The sequence below is a fragment of the Gorilla gorilla genome, chromosome 5 (assembly GCF_029281585.2).
Source record: "Gorilla gorilla gorilla isolate KB3781 chromosome 5, NHGRI_mGorGor1-v2.1_pri, whole genome shotgun sequence".
NCBI classification, from domain to species: domain Eukaryota; kingdom Metazoa; phylum Chordata; class Mammalia; order Primates; family Hominidae; genus Gorilla; species Gorilla gorilla.
The window spans coordinates 23,787,835-23,810,167 of NC_073229.2; the positions used below are offsets into that span (position 1 = coordinate 23,787,835).

The window sequence follows — 22,333 nt, forward strand, 5'->3', positions numbered from 1 at the left end:
TCCTATGGACTCAGGCATAGGTTTGGTCAGCTGTCCCTAGGTTGATGACTGAGAGAATGATATCATTCTGCTCACCCATACAAGCTCATTCTTTAATTGGATTAGAGAGGGAAGGGGAAGGAGATTATGAGACAGGACACTTGTGAGGTGGGAAAAGGGCTGGCATTTGGTTCTTTGTCTAAGGATCTGTGCTAGACTCCAGGTAATGGGGGCACAAGGAAGGGACCTGGCCCACTTGGGGCCAAGTTTACGCTGAATTGGCTCACTGTCACTGCTATTATCTGTCTACTCTATTATCTGCTTTGCCTCTCATTGCTGTGTGGGGGCTTGAACACATCGACTCATCTCTCGAGCTTCAGTTTCCCCAAATGTAAACATGTTGGAAGTTACCATTTACTGAGAGTCTACCATGTGGCAAACATTTCACATTCATCACTCATTTGGTTTCCTCCATACCCTCCTTCTCTCACATCACATATCCAGTCTCTCAGCCAATCAGGCGGGCTCCACGTTCAGCACATGCCCAGATCAGACTGGTTCTCGCTGCTTCCATCACTGCTATCAACCCCTTTCAGTGGAGTGATTGCAGAAGCATCCTACCAGTCTCTAACCTTCCGCCCTACTTCCTCTTTAGTCTCTTCTCAACACAGCAGCCAGTGGTCTTTTCAAAACCTAAGTTAGATTATGCCACATTTCTGCTCAAAACTCTCTAAAGGCTCCTCAGCTCACTCAAAAACCAAAGGCCTTATAAAGGCCTACAATTCTTTATATGGTCTGCACCCAGCACTGCCCCCTTGCCACCTTTGTCCCTGATTCTGGCTCCTTCCTGCTCATTGAACACATCAGACATGCTCTGGCCCCAGGGCCTTTGCACATACAGTTTCTTCTGGCTGGAATGCTCACTTCTGACCTTCACTCAGGTCTCTGTTAAATGTCACCCCATTAGAGAGGGTTTTTTTTCTGACCATCTCCACAAGTACTCCCCATTTTCCTTAACCTGCTTTGTATTTTTGTATTACCCATATAACTATACTATAGATTCACTTGTTTGTTTGGTTCCCCCATGAGATGAGAAATTCAGTCAGAATAGGCATTGCTGTGTCTCCAGCATAAAACAGAACCTGGACTTGCAAGCACTAAATAAAGGTTAGGGGAATGAATCAAGAACCCTTTGGTGTGTGTGCTATTTTTCCCCTTTGCAGATGAGGAGAGAGAGCTCAGAGTGCTTAAGTACCTTGCTCAGGAAACACAGCTGGTAGGTGACACAGTCATCGCTTACATCCAGAATTCTCTATTTGCAAAACTCTCTGAAATCAAATGTGGCTGCCTGTTTTAAACAATCCCCATGACTGTTGTCCTCTTCAGTCCTTTACACTGACTATTCTTTTCCATGAAAATTACCTTTACTACCCTAGGAACAGGAAAAGTGCCAAATCTTTTAGTTTCCAAAGAAAACACTATAGTGATTTTTTTTTTTTTTTTTTTTTTTTTTTTTTTTTTTGAGATGAAGTCTTGCTCTGTCCCCCAGGCTGGAGTGCAGTGGCACGATCTTGGCTCACTGCAACCTCCACCTCCTGAGTTCAGGTGATTCTCCTGTCTTAGCCTCCCAAGTAGCTGGGATTACAGGCACCCGCCACAATGCCTGGCTAATGTTTTGTATTTTTAGTAGAGATGAGCTTTCACCATGTTGGCCAGGCTGGTCTCAAGTTCCTGACCTCAGTTGATCCACCCGCCTCAGCCTCCCAAACTGCTGGGATTACAGGCATGAGCCACCATGCCTGGCCCCACTATAGTGATTCCTTAATTGTTAGCTCCATTACTGAAGCTGGGGGGATTTGCTTCCTTCAAATTTGAGTAAGTTCCTTGGAATTAGGATTTTAAAAAATAGTTTCTCATTTTTTCTGGGAATATTTTCCAAAACCTCAGCAAGGGGACCATGATCTGTGACAGCCACAAAATCCAGAGAGCTTGAGAGCAATTCAGACTTGTGGCTTGACCATCCCAGGGGAGCGTATTAGTTTTGCTTGCCTTTGCTTTGTCAAAATTATTATTTGTACACCTTTCTTTTCAGTGCCCCATGTCAGGCCAACAGAAATTGGTGCCCCAAAGTGTCGAGGTCCTTTGCAACCTGCAACTCATGCTCTGCCTAGAGACCAGTTTCCTCCAATGGACTCGTGTTGCCCATCGTGTGGTCAACTGTTGTGCCCACCAAATATGAACATCCTAGGAAATGTGATTTTTTGAGATTGTTATTCCCAAGGCAAGCTGTAGCATGTGGACCCTGATCTGCTTAAAATATTCTGAGTTTTTATAGTGATGAAAATGCTTGGAAGGATGTGCATGCAAGGACGAGAAAGAGGCCCCACAAGAGATGGCAGAGGGAGAAAACCTCTTCATAGGCCCCTCCTAGATGACATAGCTTTGTTTCCAGCCTCCATTCTTTTTTTTTTTTTTTTTTTTGTTGAGACGGAGTCTCGCTCTGTCACCCAGGTTGGAGGGCAGTGGCACAATCTCAGCTCACTGCAACCTCCGCCTCCCGGGTTCGAGCAATTCTCCTGCCTCAGCCTCCTGAGTAGCTGAGACTACAGGTGCCTGCCACCACACTGGGCTAATTTTTGTATTTTTAGTAGAGATGGGGTTTCACCATGTTAGTCAGGCTGGTCTCGAACTCCTAACCTCAGGTGATCCGCTAACCTCGGCCACCCAAAGTGCTGAGATTACAGGAGACAGCGTTTTAAGAAGCGGCTTATGTCAGCGCATGTATCTTTTTGAATGGGAAAGCAAAGCACACCATTCATTCTGGACAGCCCCCAAAAGACTTTCCTAACTTGGGAGAGAGGCACCAGCAGAGGGCCTGTTTCTGAGATGGATCATTTAGATCCATGCTCCACAAACTCTCCTGTACACTCCAGTCTGCTTGGGATCTTGTCAAAACATGGATTTTGATTCAAAGGGTGTGGGGTGGGACATGAGATTCTACATTTTTTACAAACTCCTGGGGAATGCTGATGCAGCTGGCTCATGGACCACACTTTGAGTAGCAAGAAGTTACATTTAATTCTCACAACTCATGGGGCTCTAGGCTTTGAAAATTTCAATGTTCACTTCTGTGCATGAGACGTGAGGATGAAAGTGGAGGCTTTTGGGCCGAGTGCGGTGGCTGACGCCTATAATTCCAGCACTTTGGCAGGCCGAGGTGGGTGGATCACCTGAGGTCAGGAGTTTGAGATTAGCCTGGCCAACATAGTGAAACCCCGTCTCTACCAAAAATACAAAAATTTGCCTGGCGTGGTGGCATGTGCCTGTAATCCCAGCTACTCGGGAGGCTGAGGCAGGAGAATTGCTTGAACCCAGGAGGCAAAGGTTGCAGTGAACCAAGTTCATCGCATTGCATTCCAGCCTGGGTGTCAGAGCGAGATTCCATCTCAAATAAAAATAAAAAAAAAGAAGAAAGTGGAGGCTTTTGTAGAATGAGTGGGTTCTCCCTGTGAGGCTCACACTTCTGAGATCTTGGGGGGAACTTTAACTTTGATATAAAGCTATAACGGGCATTAACACCTAGCAAGACAGGGGCCAGACAGCGAGTCTCACAAAGAACCACACCATTGTTAGCTTACAGGACAAGGGCTCCAGCGTCACGTCGAACGTCTCCTTCTTGAATTCTGCCTTCGGGACCCCGGTGTAGAAGGTGATGTTGGCTGAGAGATAAGCTGTGATGGTGTAACGGTTGTGGCTGTTGTTCCGGAAGGTGATGGAGAGCTTGAAGTCTTTTCCCAGCACGGCATTTTCCACTTCAAAGTCCATGTCAACGTTGGACCTTGATTTCATGACACCTTCTGTGTTGAGGGGCTTTTTAGCTCCGTACATCAGGGCAGTTTCTAGGGCCAATCTCTCTTCTTCTTGACCTGGGGGAGATCCAGAGATAATGACAGGCAAAAATACAATCCACCAGAGAAAAAGTCACATGAATGGATGCACCGTGTACTGCACTTTTTGGGGTGTTTCTATAATACAAGCTTCAGACCTCCCCAGGAGGAGGGTGCCATCATTATTCCTATGTTATAAATTCTGCAAAGTCAGATCGCCAGACAGTCAGTGACCAGCCTAGGCTGCAAGTTAGGAGGTGACAGTATTGGGATCTATCCAGAAAGGGGTTTCTCCGGGGCCACTATTTCAGGGGGTGGGAGGTAAAATTGGCAATGTCTATCTTTTCTTAAACTGTGGTGTCGGTTTGCTTGCTTTTCTTAGTCCCAGCCATGTGGCTAGAATTTGAGGACCTCTAATAATTGGAAATAATTGCCTCTTGCCATTCCACCTCCTGCAATGTAACTTTTCTCTCTGATTTGTGAATACCTGTCCCCCAATAAGACCTGTCTTCCTCATCTCTCCTTCCACTTGGGCCTGTCCCACTTGCTGTTTGCTGAGCTGACCCTTGAGGGCTCCTGCCCCGTTCTTCCCTATCTTACTCAATTGCCATTGCCCCCAACACCCATGCCGTGGCAGAAGGTTTTACCAAATCTTGCATCCCCCAGTCCCCAAGGATGCTGGGCTCTGGCAAGACATTAAAAAGGCGACCCTGCCCAAGGTGCTCCGGTCAGATCCCTTGGAGGTGCCCTAGTTGTCCAGCGCCTCCTGGAGATGTTCTCCACCTTAATTAGCAGATTAGAGGTTCTAAGTGAAGCCCAGCAGCAAGGACACCTCTTTGCCTTTCTTTACACAAGGTTTCCCAAACTCATCTGACACTGAGGGCAGTTTTTTGAGGGACATCTGTTGACATGCGGTGGTGCACCTAAGTTCTAATGCAGTTCAAGGTGTGTGTGCTGCTTTTAGGAAAATGTTTTGTGCAGGGTTTGCAAAGTGGTTGTGGTGGAGATGAAGGGAGGAAAAAGAGGAGGGTAACCTCCAGAAGAAGAAAAACATAGCTTTGTCTAAGTGACGAGGCAGAAAATACAGATACAAGTCAGGCCTCAGAAGGAGCTGGTGCCTCAGACACTGGGAAGCTGGGAGAACGGTCCTTACAGAGCCTTGGACAAAAGGCTTTGCCTTGGAAACAGGGCTCGTGCAGATGTGAGGGATGGTCATCATCCTCTTTTCCATCCTAAATACCTTTCGGTTTATCTTTGTGTATCCCTAAGGATAGAGATGAGAAGATGAAGGCAAATTCCTTGGCTTGTAAAAACTAGGCTTGAGAATGGCTAGTGAAAAAAAATCACTTTAAAATAAGAATCCTAGCTTTTATAATCATGCTAGTTTAAAGGTATTGTCTTCTACTTTATCTAGTTAATAATAAAATGCAATGGTGACTGAGAGGTCAATGAATCATCAGAACCCTCACTGAGGGCTAGCTATGTGCCAAGCACTGGCGTAAGTGCTTATGATGCATTGTGGCATTTAATCCTCATAACAAATCTATAAGACAGACACTATTATTACCATCACTTTCCTTGTTTGTAAAATAAGGGTGTCTACATCCTAGGTTTATTAGGTGAATTAGAGGTAGTAGATATATAATAAATGGAAGCTACTCTGCAAAGACAGAAAAAATGCCAGAAGGCATTGCATACGAATGTGAATGTGTAGTGTGTGTGTGTGTGTGTGTGTGTGTATTAACGATTTCCCTGATTGTCAAGACTGCAAGAATGTGCCAGGAACAGTTGGTCTAGGACAAGCATCGGCTAGAGCACTCGGAGGGAGGTAAGAAAAAGGGAAGGAGGAGTGAGGACAAGGGAAGTGCAGTGAAATCTTTTAGCAGAAATCATCTGGCCAATAGATCCATGAGAAGAGAACATTAATGATGATCACTTTGGATGCGGGCCAGATATGCATTGAGGCAAAATGCAGGAGGCAAATTCGAGCATCAGGAACACATCAGAGAGGAGCTGAGCTGGCCAAGGTGAGGTGAATGGGAGAAGAAGCCTTGAAGCCAGCCATGAGCAACTTCACAGCCTGCCATGGGTGGAGGAACCTGGATCTTCCTTCTGGGGAAGCACTGTCCTCTGTGAACTGAGACCGCCAAGCAGAAGCAGGCTGGGGCTGTTCCAGGAAGCGCAGGCCCAGAGAGGAGAAAACAACTGCACGGCTTTCCCAGAGCCTGGCAGAGTAATTCCTGTTTCTCTACAGTTATGCTGCGTGCTCTGGCATCTTACATAATTCAGGGCCACAGGCAACATTTTAGTGCTGTGAGAGACATATCCAAAGCCAGATTATATTTTCTGAGATTCTTCTGCAGCCTCTGGGTGCAAAGTCAAAAATATCTTTCCATTAACTAGGATGTAATAAGAGAGCCCTTTTATGTTGGACGAAGCCTCTCATTCTTCTGGCTTTAGCTCCACTGTCACCTCCCCTGTCCTCCCCCTCTTACCTTGTGTAATGTGTCCTCAAACCCTAGTGTTCTCGGCTCTCCCTAACACATACCTGGTTTTATTTCCTCTTCCCTGTCACAGTACTAGTTACTGTGTGACATTATCTTCCTTGCTGGAATGCAAGCTCCATGAGAACAGAGACATGTTGTCCACCTCTGCATCCCCAGGCCCTGAAACCCAGCCTGGCACAGAGGATCTGAAGGATTGAGGTTTGGAGAAGCATTTTGCTTTCAGCCAGAGACAAAACTTTCCTCTTCATAATAGTCCAGTTTAGGACATTTTATGTTCAACTAAGCCTAGCTGTGAAAGTGCCTCCCCAGTAACCATTCATTCAAATCATCTCATGCTGTTGGAAACCCCATAATGTTCCAAACACCGTGCTAGGCACTAGGCACAGAGGAGAAACAGTCTCCCTCACTGGTGCAGAAGGAACACGTGAAGAGCAATGGCAGCACACAGGTGCTCACCACAGATGCTGGGACAGAGGTTGGCCTGCAGTGCATGGGGAAAGGAAGGGGCATGGGAGGCCTCTCGGAGTTTTTGGAGTGAGGGCAAGACCAGGGATGCAGGTGGCGGGCTTGGCTTGTTGGAGGAACTGCTGGCAGGTCCCTGGCCTCTGCATACAATACCTGTGGGGGCATGCTCAGGAGGTGCAGTGACCAGGTGCCAAAAAGCCACTTAGCAAGAGGCTTTGTGAGTTAGGACTGGATGCCCTGGAGGCCACAGGGAGAGAGGGGGGTGGGGCTTTTAAGCAGTGCTGGAAGAGGCTCAGGTTTATATTTCAGATATTACTTTGGCAGCAAGGCAGGGGCTAGACTGAGGGAAGGAGGGCCTGAGGAGGTGAGGTGGAATTGGGAAGCTAGAGCAAGTATTTTTCCAGGAGAAAACTAATCATAGCCCAAACTAATAGTAGTAGTATGGCAGGAATAACAGAATTACTAGTAATAGGGGAAACTTTTATTGGACACTTATTATGTGTCAGGCACTACATTAAGAGTCGTACACACCAGATAATATTTAATTTTTAGGCTACAGAGCTGGAGGGGAGGGGATGCATTCGAGAACAATTTCAGAGGGGACATTTAGAGGATTTGTTGCTTGACTCATTCTTAAGTAGCTAAATTTGAGTGGATGGTGGTTCTCTTCACCAGAGTAAGGGGAGTGGGAGAAACAGACCTGAGGTGAGGGAGAGAGTGAGAGGTGTCATTTGGGAAGTTCCGTGTCAGGTTTCTGTAGGACATTTAGGTAAAGTCCCGGTGGAGACACAGACATGGGGTGATCAGTATATATGTGAACATTAACACCAGCTATGTGGGAAGAACATCAGGTGGGTGGGAATGGAGCCCAAGGATGGATGCCTAGAATGAAATGGAATTTGAAAAGGGTGAAGAAAGGGGAAAAGCTTATAGTCAAAAAGAGATAGGAAAAGAGGGTCAGGTAGGAGGGGGTGGAACCAGGAGAAAGTAACATTGTAGAAACAAAGAAAAGACAGAATTGCAAGCAAAGGGAGTGAACAACAGCACCAGGAAGTATAGGAAGGTCAAGTAAGCTGAAGTCTGCAAAATGTTTCTTCCCTGTGACAATTGGGTGGTCTTGGCAACCTTGAGAACAACTTCAAGGAAGTGCTGGTAGCAGAAATCAGAACAGAGTGTGCGCGGAAGGAGTGGAGAAGGAACACAGCAGGACGCAAGTCCAGGCAGCGCTCCAGGACGGCAAGGAGGCGAGGAGGAAGAGACAGTGGTGAAAAAGATTTTTGTAATTTTTTTTTTTAACACAGCAGACATTTGAGCCTGCTTAAATGCTGATTGGAAGGAGGAAACAGAGAGGGAGAGGTGGAAATACCAGTGACCCTCGGAGTAACTGATGGAGCAAAGAGGGAATGGAATCAAGACACTGTTATCAAAGAAGATATATTGCCACAGGAGAAGTCTTCAGAAATTCTGATTTTCAAAGTCTTATTGTTTCTTAATTGTATATCTTGAAAAAAGTTATAAAATTAATAATAAGCTTTAGTAAGTTGAAGTGAACATGATCTTTCCATGATTTAATTCATTAAAATAGTTAAGCCCTAAATCTAGTAATAATTTGTTTCCTGTGATTCTACTCATTTCCATATTTTGGTATCTACACTCAGCATTTGTGGATCAGAGAAATTATAAGAGATTCAACGGTGAGAATCAGGGTGGTAAGTACCGAGCCACGGATATGATGAGTCCTCACTGCATGCCAGTGGCCAATGGCGGCCATCAATCCTTCTACCTGCCACATTCAGATGCAGTCTTGGTATTCTTCTCAAAACAACATTCTACTTGGTCATTTCCAAAGTCCCAGTTTGAAATGTGTATGCCACCCTTGATTAAGAAACTATCCACTTGGGGTCAAACTCCAGCCCCGAAGCAGGATGAGTTGTCGCTTACAACCATCTGTGTGGATTAGGGATTCTTCTAGTTGGACCAGACCTCCACACTGTCCCTCTCCCTCAGCCTTGCCTCCTTGCTAAACTCTAGAGGCCTGGACCTCAGATGTCTTCCTCATGCAGTGCGGACACATTTTGTTTTAATTTGTTATCCACCCCCAGCCAAGCGCCTGACTCCTGTTTCATGGACTGGGTTTTAGTCTTTCCTCTCGTGGCATCTGATTCTGTCCCATTCGTGAGTTGGCCTTCACTGTCACCTCCATGCTGACAGCTAATGGCAGCTGTGCTCGGCTCCATGGTTTCCACGAGACATCTTGTAATGTGGACAGCTCGCTTCCTGCTGCCCCTAGCTGCCTGTAGGTGCAACTTTTGTTCACTACTCTGTCTGGTCAGGACTTCTTCCAAATACGAGAGTTCTCACCACAGTCCTTGCCTTACTGCCTTTTCTTGGGGACCTCTTTCCCCAGCTTCCTCTGCCAATTCTTGTATGTCCTTTGGGCTTAGTGAGCCCATCACTAACTTCCTCCACGAGGTCATCCCCAACTGCCGATTCTTGGCTGAGAGCCTTTCTCTGTGCCCGGCAGCACCCGTCCAACCTGTGCCAGAGCAATTCTCACCCAGCACAGTGAGGGCTGCCTTCTGCTTTTCTCCCCAGCTGCATGGGAAGGCAGGGCTGTACATGTATCCAGCTCTACACAGCACTGGAAGATGGCAGATGGTAAGAGCCAGCTGTCGTGTGGATGTATGTATGAATGAGTGGATGTTGCGGCTAACTTTTCTATGAACTTGCTTTTTTGTTTTTCCAAACCTTTTTTTGCTTATAACTCTACAGTAAGAGGGCATTGCTTGTTTGTTTTGTTTTATTTGCACTTATACTGTTTTAAATTTTCCTTTAAGGAAAAATCCAAATGACAAAAAAATACCACCTTTGTATCTGTGTTGTGCAATGGATGATAATCAACAGAAGAGGAAAATGAAGCATTTCAAAAATACAGTGAAAATTCACTAGTTCAGATAACAAAAATTCTGACTTTCTGAGACTATGCACAAGTGTTCTCAATTCAGCAAGCTTCTTCTTTATAGTGCAAATTACTTTTGTAAATAAGAGCAGGGAGACTGTCTAAACTATTTAAAATAAATTCTGCACTCCTTAGCACTTCATGGATTCCAGTGAATATTTAGGTATATGCTAATTACTTGTCATTTTTATCCATTTACTAAAAATAAATACTCCTAAGAACCTCTGGCAGTGAATCATTTGCAAAACATGTTGCATGTTCCCCATCAGGACACTCACGGTCCTCCAGTTCTGGCCACTGCTGGCCTCGGGCAGCTTTGTCTCCAGTCACTGGGCATTCTGAGCCTGCAAGACCCCCCTAAACATACCGGGCTGCTGCACGCCCTGTAACTTTGGTCATGTTCACACTGTCTGGAAACCCCTGTCCAGCTTCTTTAACCGAGGTCCACGACTTCTCTTCTCAAGTCTTTCTTTTTCTGAATCAGTTGGATTAAATGCCCCTACTTATTGTTTCCAAAGACCCCTCTGCACAATAATCCTGTCACTCGGACCAGGACAGGAACTGAGTCCTGCTCACTGCTGGAATCGCCAGCACCAAACCAATTGCAGGCATAGAGCGGACACTAAGCATTGATTGAGATAGAATTAACTCAGTAGTGCCATTTGAAACATTCTATGCAATAAAAGTTAACAAAAACCCACCATGACATTATTTTGTAATTGAAACTGGCCTTTGACCTAATTGTCCTGAGTTAGAGATTGCATTGTCCTATTAATATTGTATTATCTACTTTGTAGTCTTCCATGATAATGTAATGGAACAATGTATGTGAAAATAATTGGTAAAGTACTAAACAAATGTGAAGTAGTTATTTTAATTTCTATTATTGGACTAAAATTATATTAGTTATACAGTGTTTTCTAATAGGATTATTTAAAATTAAGGTTCTTGTGAGCAAGAACATATTCTATATTCTGTTAAATTAGGTATGACTTTGAACCAAATCATTTTACAAGCCACGTGAATGAGAATTCTGCCCAAAGCAAGCTAGCAAAGAAAACTACAATGAAAAATTGCATATGTGACATGTCTTTCACACGTGAAAGTTTATACTCCTGCTGTTGCTACCAAATGCTGCAAATGCCAGTGCATTCTCTGGAACTCATCTCTGAGTGACAATGAATAAGTACTAAATGGACTTGGGCAAATAAATATTCATTCAGTGGTAGTAAATTACCTTCTTGGAATTTGTAAGTATCAGTAATATCCATCATGCCATCTCCTCCAATTTGTTTGGTCACAATTAATTTCCCAATGTGGGTGGCATCCACATTTTCCACCACATGAGTGCCATCTTTCTTAGCTGTAATGTAAATGAGGTCGCTGTTGACCTGGAAACAGGAGAGGAGAGCATTAGCCATCATCACATGTCTGCTGTTGCCAAAGTCTTTAACTGTCCATAGAGCAGTCGTCTAGAGATCTCTGGAGCTGACATGCCCCTTTCTTCAACAACATTGGATTTGTATCATAGGGCCAAACAGGTTTTGAAAATATTCTAAAGGCGAATCTAGTTTATTTAGTAGTACTTTAAATAAAGATTATTTGAGGCTGAGACAATAAATTGTCTAAGAAGCAACCATTTTTCTCCCTCCTCTGTCCTTGTGATAAGTCCTACCTCTCACGGGAGAGAAGACAACGCCATGCCACCATGCCCATCGCTTGCTTCCCTGGACATCTTTTGGGCTAACTGTGGCTATGTGACCTACTGCCAGGAGGAAGAGGAAGTCTGCTAGGTGGCTTCTGGGAAACATTTTTCCCCTTTGAAAAAGGAGAGAGGTACATGGATGAGTTTGTCCTTCCCTTTCTGCTTTCAGGTGTTTGTTTTCAGGTGAAGGGATGCTTGAAGCTGCTGTGGCCATCGTGAGACAGTGAACAGAAACACTGCTGACAATGAGAAGGTGGCAGAGTAGAAAGCTGAGAGGCGTTTGGGGATTTGGGGGCCTTAATGATGCTGTTAAATGGCTAAGCCCGCATCAGGACCACCTATTTCAGGATTTCTTATATGAGAAAATCAGTCCCCATCTGTTTCAGCCACATTAGTTCTGCTACTTGAAGCCAAAAGTATTTAAATTGAACAATAATATTAGATGATCGAGGAGGAATTCAGGCTATTTTCTATTGGTTCAGCAACTAAAATGTGCTATTTGTGGGACTCAGAAATAGTGTCTTGGGGCCATGCTGGCTGCCCCCAAGCTCTCCCAAGGCTCTGCTTTACTATTCTACTTTCTAGAGACAATGACTAATGTGTGCCTGAAAGCTGACTGTACCAGAGTCCTTTATTACATAATTTATAATCACTTTCTTGAAGGTTCCAGTTATTATCATGGAAGCAGGTAGGAAGCATGAATTGTACTGCTAATAGTCATTGATGTATTTACTAAATGTTTCCCAAGCTCCTCTCCAAGCCTCAGTTACCCACTCTTTAAATAGGGTGATAATAACTCCTTCTTCATAGGACGATTGGCAGAATTAACAGAAACAAATGCACACACATTACTTATCATAGTGTCTGGCATAGAGTAAATGCTCAGTAAATGTTATTGATAATAATATTGAATAGTATTGCCAGATATTGTTTAAGGATTCAGAATCCTAATGATGAACAAAATAGATGTGGTTGCTGCCATTGGAGAGTTTATGCTTTAGTAACCATGATTCTGTGCATCAGAGTCACCTGGAGAACTTTAAACAAAAATAGACGCCTGATTAAGGAGGTGGGACCTAAATCACGTGAGGCCCTAAATCCATTAGATTTTACAAAAAGTCTCACATAATTCTGTTAGATAGTCAGTCTTGAGAAGCCCTGCAATACAGTGCGATGAGTACCATGAAAGAATAAGTACAAGATACTTCGGGAGCACATGGGGCAGTGGAGTCAAGGGTTGGCTAGAAAGTAACAGCCAAGGTGAAACCTAGATGGCATTTGAGAGGAATACTAGATTTGCTGCAAGAAATCTGGGTTCCGATAGTGGGTGTGTCCTTGCAGAAAGTGCATGTTAATCTCTATGAACTTCAGTTCCTGATTCTATAAAATAAAAATGATTAAATTTGTTCCGCCAATTTTATGGGAGCATTTTAGGCCAGAGTGAGATAAGATCTATGTGAACATGACTTGTAAATTTCAAAATTGAGTAAAAATATAATAGTCATCATTAGATAATGGGGAAACTTGAAGATATATCCCTAGGTTTTAAAGTTGAAGTTAAAGAGAGCAATTTTACTTTCTCACAGAATGTTCTGAGTGCACATGAAGTAGGATTTCTACTAAGGGGGAGATAGCCAACATTTGTTGCATACCTACAATGTTTCAGGGACATTTTATAAAGGATTTAGTTTGAACCTCACAACAACAAGCCTGTGAGGTATATATTGTAACCGTGTTATGGATGAGGGCAACAAGACTCAGAAGGGGGAGGCAAAGTGTTTGTGGTTTCATGGCTAGGAGCTGCTGGAGAAGCAGCTCAAGCCCTGGGCCAGCCCATAACCTGGCCCTTGGTCTTCACGGCACACTGCCTTTCCCACACCACTCTGCGGGACCATGAGCCCCAGCTTGAGTGGTGAGATGGTTCCACGCTTGCGGCTCAGATATCTAAGGGTGATAAACGGTGGCCCTGCCCCTCAGCAGAGCAGCCAGAACTCAGTGGTGCTAGCCACATGTTGTGAAAGGCTGAAATGTGAAGTCAGGAATCAGGACAGGAGAGGACGCAACAGATACCTGTGGAATATTTGTCATTTTGGAAGCTTTAAATGAGCTGCCTGAGAATTCGGGCATTCCCTCTGGAGGAAGCCATGTAAGTACAAACAGCGACCCCCTCTACTTTCAAATCGTAACAACAATAATGATAAATATCTTCTTAATAACAATCCTTAAAACAGCTTGTGGTTTTCCAGGGAGACAAGCAAAATATGAAAGTGGCTAATTCCTGCCCCCCCACCTTGAATATGGCTTCAGAAATTTATGTAGGCTAAAATCTCAGGACAGACCAACAGCACTGTCCTTTGTGGAGAGAGGAGATGAGAAACACCTGTATGGGGTGGCTTTTGTGTATGTGTGTTGGGGTGGGATGTGCAGGGAAATTATTCTTTCCAAGTGACATTAGCAAGCTTTCTTTTTCGTTTCAGCCTGTAGTGGAATGGTTCTCTATTCTGGCTGTACTAGGGAATCATCTAGGAGCTTAAAAAAGCATTGAATGATTGGCCCCAACCAAAATCAATTGACTCTCTATGGTAGAACAGTAGATAAGTTCAGAGTGTATGGCAAGGAATATTGGACTTAGGCTGTGTGGCTCTGGATGAGTTACTGAATCTCTCTCTCTCTTTTTTTTTTTTTTTTTTTACTATAAGTTCTAGGGTACATGTGCACATTGTGCAGGTTAGTTACATATGTATACATGTGCCATGCTGGTGCGCTGCACCCACTAACTCGTCATCTAGCATTAGGTATATCTCCCAATGCTATCCCTCCCCCCTCCCCCCACCCCAAAACAGTCCCCAGAGTGTGATGATATTCTCCTTCCTGTGTCCATGTGATCTCATTTTTCATTTCCCACCTATGAGTGAGAATATGTGGTGTTTGGTTTTTTGTTCTTGTGATAGTTTACTGACAATGATGATTTCCAATTTCATCCATGTCCCTACAAAGGACACGAACTCATCATTTTTTATGGCTGTGTAGTATTCCATGGTGTATATGTGCCACATTTTCTTAATCCAGTCTATCATTGTTGGACATTTGGGTTGGTTCCAAGTCTTTGCTATTGTGAATAATGCTGCAATAAACATACGTGTGCATGTGTCTTTATAGCAGCATGATTTATAGTCCTTTGGGTATATACCCAGTAATGGGATGGCTGGGTCAAATGGTATTTCCAGTTCTAGATCCCTGAGGAATCGCCACACTGACTTCCACAATGGTTGAACTAGTTTACAGTCCCACCAACAGTGTAAAAGTGTTCCTATTTCTCCACATCCTCTCCAGCACCTGTTGTTTCCTGACTTTTTAATGATTGCCATTCTAACTGGTGTGAGATGGTATCTCATTGTGGTTTTGATTTGCATTTCTCTGATGGCCAGTGATGATGAGCATTTTTTCACGTTTTTTGGCTGCATAAATGTCTTCTTTTGAGAAGTGTCTATTCATGTCCTTCACCCACTTTTTGATGGGGTTGTTTTTTTCTTGTAAATTTGTTTGAATTCATTGTAGATTCTGGATATTAGCCCTTTGTCAGATGAGTAGGTTGCAAAAATTTTCTCCCATTTTGTAGGTTGCCTGTTCACTCTGATGGTAGTTTCTTTTGCTGTGCAGAAGCTCTTTAGTTTAATTAGATCCCATTTGTCAATTTTGTCTTTTGTTGCCATTGCTTTTGGTGTTTTAGACATGAAGTCCTTGCCCATGCCTATGTCCTGAATGGTATTGCCTAGGTTTTCTTCTAGGGTTTTTATGGTTTTAGGTCTAATGTTTAAGTCTTTAATCCATCTTGAATTGATTTTTGTATAAGGTGTAAGGAAGGGATCCAGTTTCAGCTTTCTACATATGGCTAGCCAGTTTTCCCAGCACCATTTATTAAATAGGGAATCCTCTCCCCATTGCTTGTTTTTCTCAGGTTTGTCAAAGATCAGATAGTTGTAGATATGTGGCGTTATTTCTGAGGGCTCTGTTCTGTTCCATTGATCTATATCTCTGTTTTGGTACCAGTACCATGCTGTTTTGGTTACTGTAGCCTTGTAGTATAGTTTGAAGTCAGGTAGCGTGATGCCTCCAGCTTTGTTCTTTTGGCTTAGGATTGACTTGGCGATGCAGGCTCTCTTTTGGTTCCATATGAACTTTAAAGTAGTTTTTTCCAATTCTGTGAAGAAAGGCATTGGTAGCTTGATGGGGATGGCATTGAATCTGTAAATTACCTTGGGCAGTATGGACATTTTTCACGATATTGATTCTTCCTACCCATGAGCATGGAATGTTCTTCCATTTGTTTGTATCCTCTTTTATTTCCTTGAGCAGTGGTTTGTAGTTCTCCTTGAAGAGGTCCTTCACGTCCCTAGTAAGTTGGATTCCTAGGTATTTTATGCTCTTTGAAGCAATTGTGAATGGGAGTTCACTCATGATTTGGCTCTCTGTTTGTCTGTTGCTGGTGTATAAGAATGCTTGTGATTTTTGTACATTGATTTTGTATCCTGAGACTTTGCTGAAGTTGCTTATCAGCTTAAGGAGCTTTTGGGCTGAGACAGTGGGGTTTTCTAGATATACAATCATGTCATCTGCAAACAGGGACAATTTGACTTCCTCTTTCCCTAATTGAATACCCTTTATTTCCTTCTCCTGCCTAATTGCCCTGGCCAGAACTTCCAACACTATGTTGAATAGGAGTGGTGAGAGAGGGCATCCCTGTCTTGTGCCAGTTTTCAAAGGGAATGCTTCCAGTTTTTGCCCATTCAGTATGATATTTGCTGTGGGTTTGTCATAGATAGCTATTATTTTGAAATACGTCCCATCAATACCTAATTTATTGAGAGATTTTAGCATGAAGGGTTGTTGAATTTTGTCAAAGGCTTTTTCTGCATCTATTGAGATAATCATGTGGTTTTTGTCTTTGGTTCTGTTTATATGCTGGATTACATTTATTGATTTGCGTATATTGAACCAGCCTTGCATCCCAGGGATGAAGCCCACTTGATCATGGTGAATAAGCTTTTTGATGTGCTGCTGGATTCGGTTTGCCAGTATTTTATTGAGGATTTTTGTGTCAATGTTCATCAAGGATATTGGTCTAAAATTCTCTTTTTTTGTTGTGTCTCTGCCTGGCTTTGGTATCAGAAAAAGAGTTAGGGAGGATTCCCTCTTTCTGTATTGATTGGAATAGTTTCAGAAGGAATGGTACCAGTTCCTCCCTGTACCTCTGGTAGAATTCGGCTGTGAATCCATCTGGTCCTGGACTCTTTTTGGTTGGTAAGCTATTGATTATTGCCACAATTTCAGATCCTGTTATTGGTCTATTCAGAGATTCAACTTCTTCCTGGTTTAGTCTTGGGAGAGTGTATGTGTCGAGGAATTTATCCATTTCTTCTAGATTTTCTAGTTTATTTGCTTAGAGGTGTTTGTAGTATTCTCTGATGGTAGTTTGTATTTCTGTGGGATCAGTGGTGATATCCCCTTTATCATTTTTTATTGTGTCTATTTGATTCTTCTCTTTTTCTTTATTAGTCTTGCTAGTGGTCTATCAATTTTGTTGATCCTTTCAAAAAACCAGCTCCTGGATTCATTAATGCTTTGAAGGGTTTTTTGTGTCTCTATTTCCTTCAGTTCTGCTCTGATTTTAGTTATTTCTTGCCTTCTGCTAGCTTTTGAATGTGTTTGCTCCTGCTTTTCTAGTTCCTTTAATTGTGATGTTAGGGTGTCAATTTTGGATCTTTCCTGCTTTCTCTTGTGGGCATTTAGTGCTATAAATTTCCCTCTACACAGTGCTTTGAATGCGTCCCAGAGATTCTGGTATGTTGTGTCTTTGTTCTCGTTGGTTTCAAAGAACATCTTTATTTCTGCGTTCATTTCGTTATGTACCCAGTAGTCATTCAGGAGCAGGTTGTTCAGTTTCCATGTAGTTGAGCAGTTTTGAGTGAAATTCTTAATCCTGAGTTCTAGTTTGATTGCACTGTGGTCTGAGAGATAATTTGTTATAATTTCTGTTCTTTTACATTTGCTGAGGAGAGCTTTACTTCCAAGTATGTGGTCAATTTTGGAATAGGTGTCGTGTGGTCCTGAAAAAAATTTATATTCTGTTGATTTGGGGTGGAGAGTTCTGTAGATGTCTATTAGGTCCGCTTGGTGCAGAGCTGAGTTCAATTCCTGGGTATCCTTGTTGACTTTCTGTCTCATTGATGTGTCTAATGTTGACAACGGGGTGTTAAAGCCTCCCATTATTAATGTGTGGGAGTCTAAGTCTCTTTGTAGGTCACTCAGGACTTGCTTTATGAATCTGGGTGCTCCTGTATTGGGTGCATATATATTTAGGATAGTTAGCCCTTCTTGTTGAATTGATCCCTTTACCATTATGTAATGGCCTTCTTTGTCTCTTTTGACCTTTGTTGGTTTGAAGTCTGTTTTATCAGACTAGGATTGCAACCCCTGCCATTTTTGTTTTCCATTTGCTTGGTAGATCTTCCTGCATCCTTTTATTTTGAGCCTATGTGTGTCTCTGCATGTGAGATGGGTTTCCTGAATACAGCACACTGATGGGTCTTGACTCTTTATCCAATTTGCCAGTCTGTGTCTTTTAATTGGAGCATTTAGTCCATTTACATTTAAAGTTAATATTGTCATGTGTGAATTTGATCCTGTCATTATGATGTTAGCTGGTTATTTTGCTCGTTAGTTGATGCGGTTTCTTCCTAGTCTCGATGGTCTTTATATTTTGGCATGATTTTGCAGCGGCTGGTACTGGTTGTTCCTTTCCATGTTTAGCGCTTCCTTCAGGAGCTCTTTTAGGGCAGGCCTGGTGGTGACAAAATCTCTCAGCATTTGCTTGTCTGTAAGGTATTTTATTTCTCCTTCACTTATGAAGCTTAGTTTGGCTGGATATGAAAATCGGGGTTGAAAATTCTTTTCTTTAAGAATGTTGAATATTGGCCCCCACTCTCTTCTGGCTTGTAGAGTTTCTGCCGAGAGATCCACCGTTAGTCTGATGGGCTTCCCTTTGAGGGTAACCTGACCTTTCTCTCTGGCTGCCCTTAACATTTTTTCCTTCATTTCAACTTTGGTGAATCCGACAATTATGTGTCTTGGAGTTGCTCTTCTCAAGGAGTATCTTTGTGGCGTTCTCTGTATTTCCTGAATCTGAACGTTGGCCTGCCTTGCTAGATTGGGGAAGTTCTCCTGGATAATATCCTGCAGAGTGTTTTCCAACTTGGTTCCATTCTCCCCATCACTTTCAGGTACACCAATGAGATGTAGATTTGGTCTTTTCACATAGTCCCATATTTCTTGGAGGCTTTGCTTGTTTCTTTTTATTCTTTTTTCTCTAAACTTCCCTTCTCACTTCACTTCATTCATTTCATCTTCCATCGCTGATACCCTTTCTTCTGGTTGATCGCATCAGCTCCTGAGGCTTCTGCATTCTTCACGTAGTTCTCGAGCCTTGGTTTTCAGCTCCATCAGCTCCTTTAAGCACTTCTCTGTATTGGTTATTCTAGTTATACATTCTTCTAAATTTTTTTCAAAGTTTTCAACTTCTTTGCCTTTGGTTTGAATGTCCTCCCGTAGCTCGGAGCAATTTGATCGTCTGAAGCCTTCTTCTCTCAGCTCGTCAAAGTCATTCTCCATCCAGCTTTGTTCCTTTGCTGGTGAGGAACTGCGTTCCTTTGGAGGAGGAGAGGTGCTCTGCTTTTCAGAGTTTCCAGTTTTTCTGCTCTGTTTTTTCCCCATCTTTGTGGTTTTATCTACCTTTGGTCTTTGATGTTGGTGATGTACAGATGGGTTTTTGGTGTGGATGTCCTTTCTGTTTGTTAGTTTTCCTTCTAACAGGCAGGACCCTCAGCTGCAGGTCTGTTGGAATACCCTGCCGTGTGAGGTGTCAGTGTGCCCCTGCTGGGGGGTGCCTCCCAGTTAGGCTGCTCAGGGGTCAGGGACCCACTTGAGGAGGCAGTCTGCCCATTCTCAGATCTCCAGCTGCGTGCTGGGAGAACCACTGCTCTCTTCATAGCTGTCAGACAGGGACATTTAAGTCTGCAGAGGTTACTGCTGTCTTTTTGTTTGTCTGTGCCCTGCCCCCAGAGGTGGAGCCTACAGAGGCAGGCAGGCCTCCTTGAGCTGTGGTGGGCTCCACCCAGTTCGAGCTTCCCTGCTGCTTTGTTTACCTAAGCAAGCCTGGGCAATGGCGGGCGCCCCTCCCACAGCCTTGCTGCCGCCTTGCAGTTTGATCTCAGACTGCTGTGCTAGCAATCAGCGAGACTCTGTGGGCGTAGGACCCTCTGAGCCATGTGCGGGATATAATCTCCTGGTGCGCCATTTTTTAAGCCCGTCAGAAAAGCGCAGTATTTGGGTGGGAGTGACCTGATTTTCCAGGTGCCGTCTGTCACCCCTTTCTTTGACTCGGAAAGGGAACTCCCTGACCCCTTGTGCTTCCCAAGTGAGGCAATGCCTCACCCTGCTTCCGCTCGTGCACGGTGCGCGCACACACTGGCCTGCGCCCACTGTCTGGCACTCCCTAGTGAGATGAACCCGGTACCTCAGATGGAAATGCAGAAATCACCCGTCTTCTGCGTCGCTCATGCTGGGAGCTGTAGACTGGAGCTGTTCCTATACGGCCATCTTGGCTCCTCCCTCCGAGTTACTGAATTTTTCTGAGCCTACCTTCCTTGTAGGGCTGGTGCATAGATTGGTACTACTTGTGAAAGCCCTACATTTAAGGCTAATTTTTCTTCCTTCTTTTGAATGTAATGTAATGTTAGTGATCACCTTTTTCTATCCGTACACTTGAAGGGTTATTGTCACACAGAATCTGGGCATTGGTGCATGAAATTGGATATTTTTTTCACAACACCACACCCTTGCCTCTTAAGTACAGGCACTTCCTACTTAGTAGCCTCTACCATTGGTCAGGGCCCTAGCTTCTCAGCAAAGGTGGAGTGGAAAGCAGGCTTGGGGGCTGCTCTCTGTAAATATCCACCTGGGCCCATAGAATGTGAACATTTGTCCACAGGTGGCAGAAGATATGCTCTTCACCACTGAGGCTAGAGACGTGCTCTTGCTTTCAGGACCCTGGACAGAGTTTGCTTTGGTTTGTTCATTTGTTTCCAAGTGGAGATAACCTTATCTGCACGCTCTGCAGAGAAAATGCTGTTTCTCAGAGGGCATATGGAGGTAGTGAATGCCTTCCTGGGCCAGGAGGCCTTCCTGGCACTGGGCCCTAGATCCTGCTCTCAGCAATGCGGTTACAAGAGCTTCTACCTTCATGGAGCTCATATTCTAGAAGGGAGAAATGGAGTACACACTAAGGTTGGAGGATGAAAACAACAGGGCAGATGGTGATATTTTAGGTGGAGTTGGGTGAGCGAAGGCCTCTTTGAAGAGGTGACCAGAGCAGAGACTTGAGTGCAGAGAGGGAACAAAGCATGCAAAGCATTCTTCCTACATAGAGTGAAAGATAGTGAGGGGAGCTTTCCTAGCAAAAGGAGCAGTATGTCTAAAAGTGCTGACAGAAGAGGATGTGTGGATGCTTTCCAAAGAGAAAAATCTCAGTATGGCTGCAGGGAAATAAACAAGGGATGAAGTGGAAGGGAAGCCATGGAATCTTGTAGGAATTTATGTTCAGTTTTATTGTAATGGTGGTGGAACTCCACCAGAAGGGTTGGGGCAGGAGTGTGATGTTTGTATTCACATTTAAAGAATAATTCTCTTGATCTGTGGAGAATAGACAGAAAAGGAGAAAGAGGGGGATCAGGGAGATGAGTTAGGAGGTAACTTTATGGAGCTCAGTGTTGTACAGAGCTCAGAGGGTAATGATAGAGATTGTAGAAGTGGCTGGATTTATGATAATTTTGGGAAAGTATTTTTGGCAAGATGCATAAGGGAGGTTAAGAAGGAAATCTAAAATAATTCCAAAGTTTTATATGCTATTTGAATAAATGACTGGATTATTTTATAGCCAAGTAGGAGATGCCAAAAAAATAGGCTGCATCTGATAAGATAGTAGCAAAATAAATAAGTTTGAATTGAGAATGAATAATCTACAGGAAAACATCTCCACATGTTGTATAAGAGAACTGCTGGCCCACAGCAGAGGAGGGCTTAGCTTCTTGAGTGATGAGATGGTTGCTGTGGTCCCAGGGAGCCAGTTATTGCTCCTGTCAAAATCATCTCAGTGCCAGTGAGGGCAGGCAGGAGTATGTGCATGTGTGGGTGCACATGGGTGTGTGCATGCATGTGTGTGTGTGTGTGTGTATGTGTGTGAGTTTGGGGTGGAGCGGTGTGAAAGAGGGCAGCAGAGTTAATGAGAAGTTAGGACAGAAGAGAGTTATCTTCGGCAAGAAGGAGAGAGTTCTTCACTAAGAACCCCTGAGGGCTTCATGAACATGGAATCTTGGAATACGACTCCAGACACTTAGAACAGCTCTCATCTCCTCTCACCTATTTGGAAGCCCTAGGCCACCATGAGCTGGGGAGATAGGCAGATGGGGCTTCAGATCCACAGGAACCCACTGCAGCAGGGAGGACATGGGAAGGGAGGGGTAAGAGAAATAAGCTTCAAGCCCTGGCAGAAACCCAGAAATGTGGAGGGTGAACTTCCAAAGTGGAGGAGGAGAGAAAAAAGGAACAGAAGGTAAGACATTTTCCAGGCATACCCCTCTTCTTTTTAGGCTCTGCTTTCACTCATGGAGACTAAGGCCCTGGGAACACTAAAAAATAGTCAATGAACATGATGCTTGATCAAGCCCGGAAATGAGTAAGGAATGACCAAGTAAGTCAGCATGCTGGGAGGGAAGAG

General features: G+C 43.8%; 1 protein-coding gene across 2 annotated transcripts in view; it reads right to left on the bottom strand.

Moving 5' to 3' along the window:
* The window catches only part of F13A1 (coagulation factor XIII A chain), a 176,464-nt gene that overhangs the window by 26,864 nt on the left and 127,267 nt on the right, over positions 1 to 22,333 (bottom strand). For both annotated transcript variants that reach the window (XM_004043234.5, XM_063707306.1), the window contains 2 exons: positions 11,035 to 11,188; positions 3,618 to 3,905 (listed from right to left, as the gene is read on the bottom strand). In XM_004043234.5, coding sequence (XP_004043282.4) covers positions 3,618 to 3,905; positions 11,035 to 11,188 — 442 coding nt within the window. The remainder of the gene's footprint in view (positions 1 to 3,617; positions 3,906 to 11,034; positions 11,189 to 22,333) is intronic.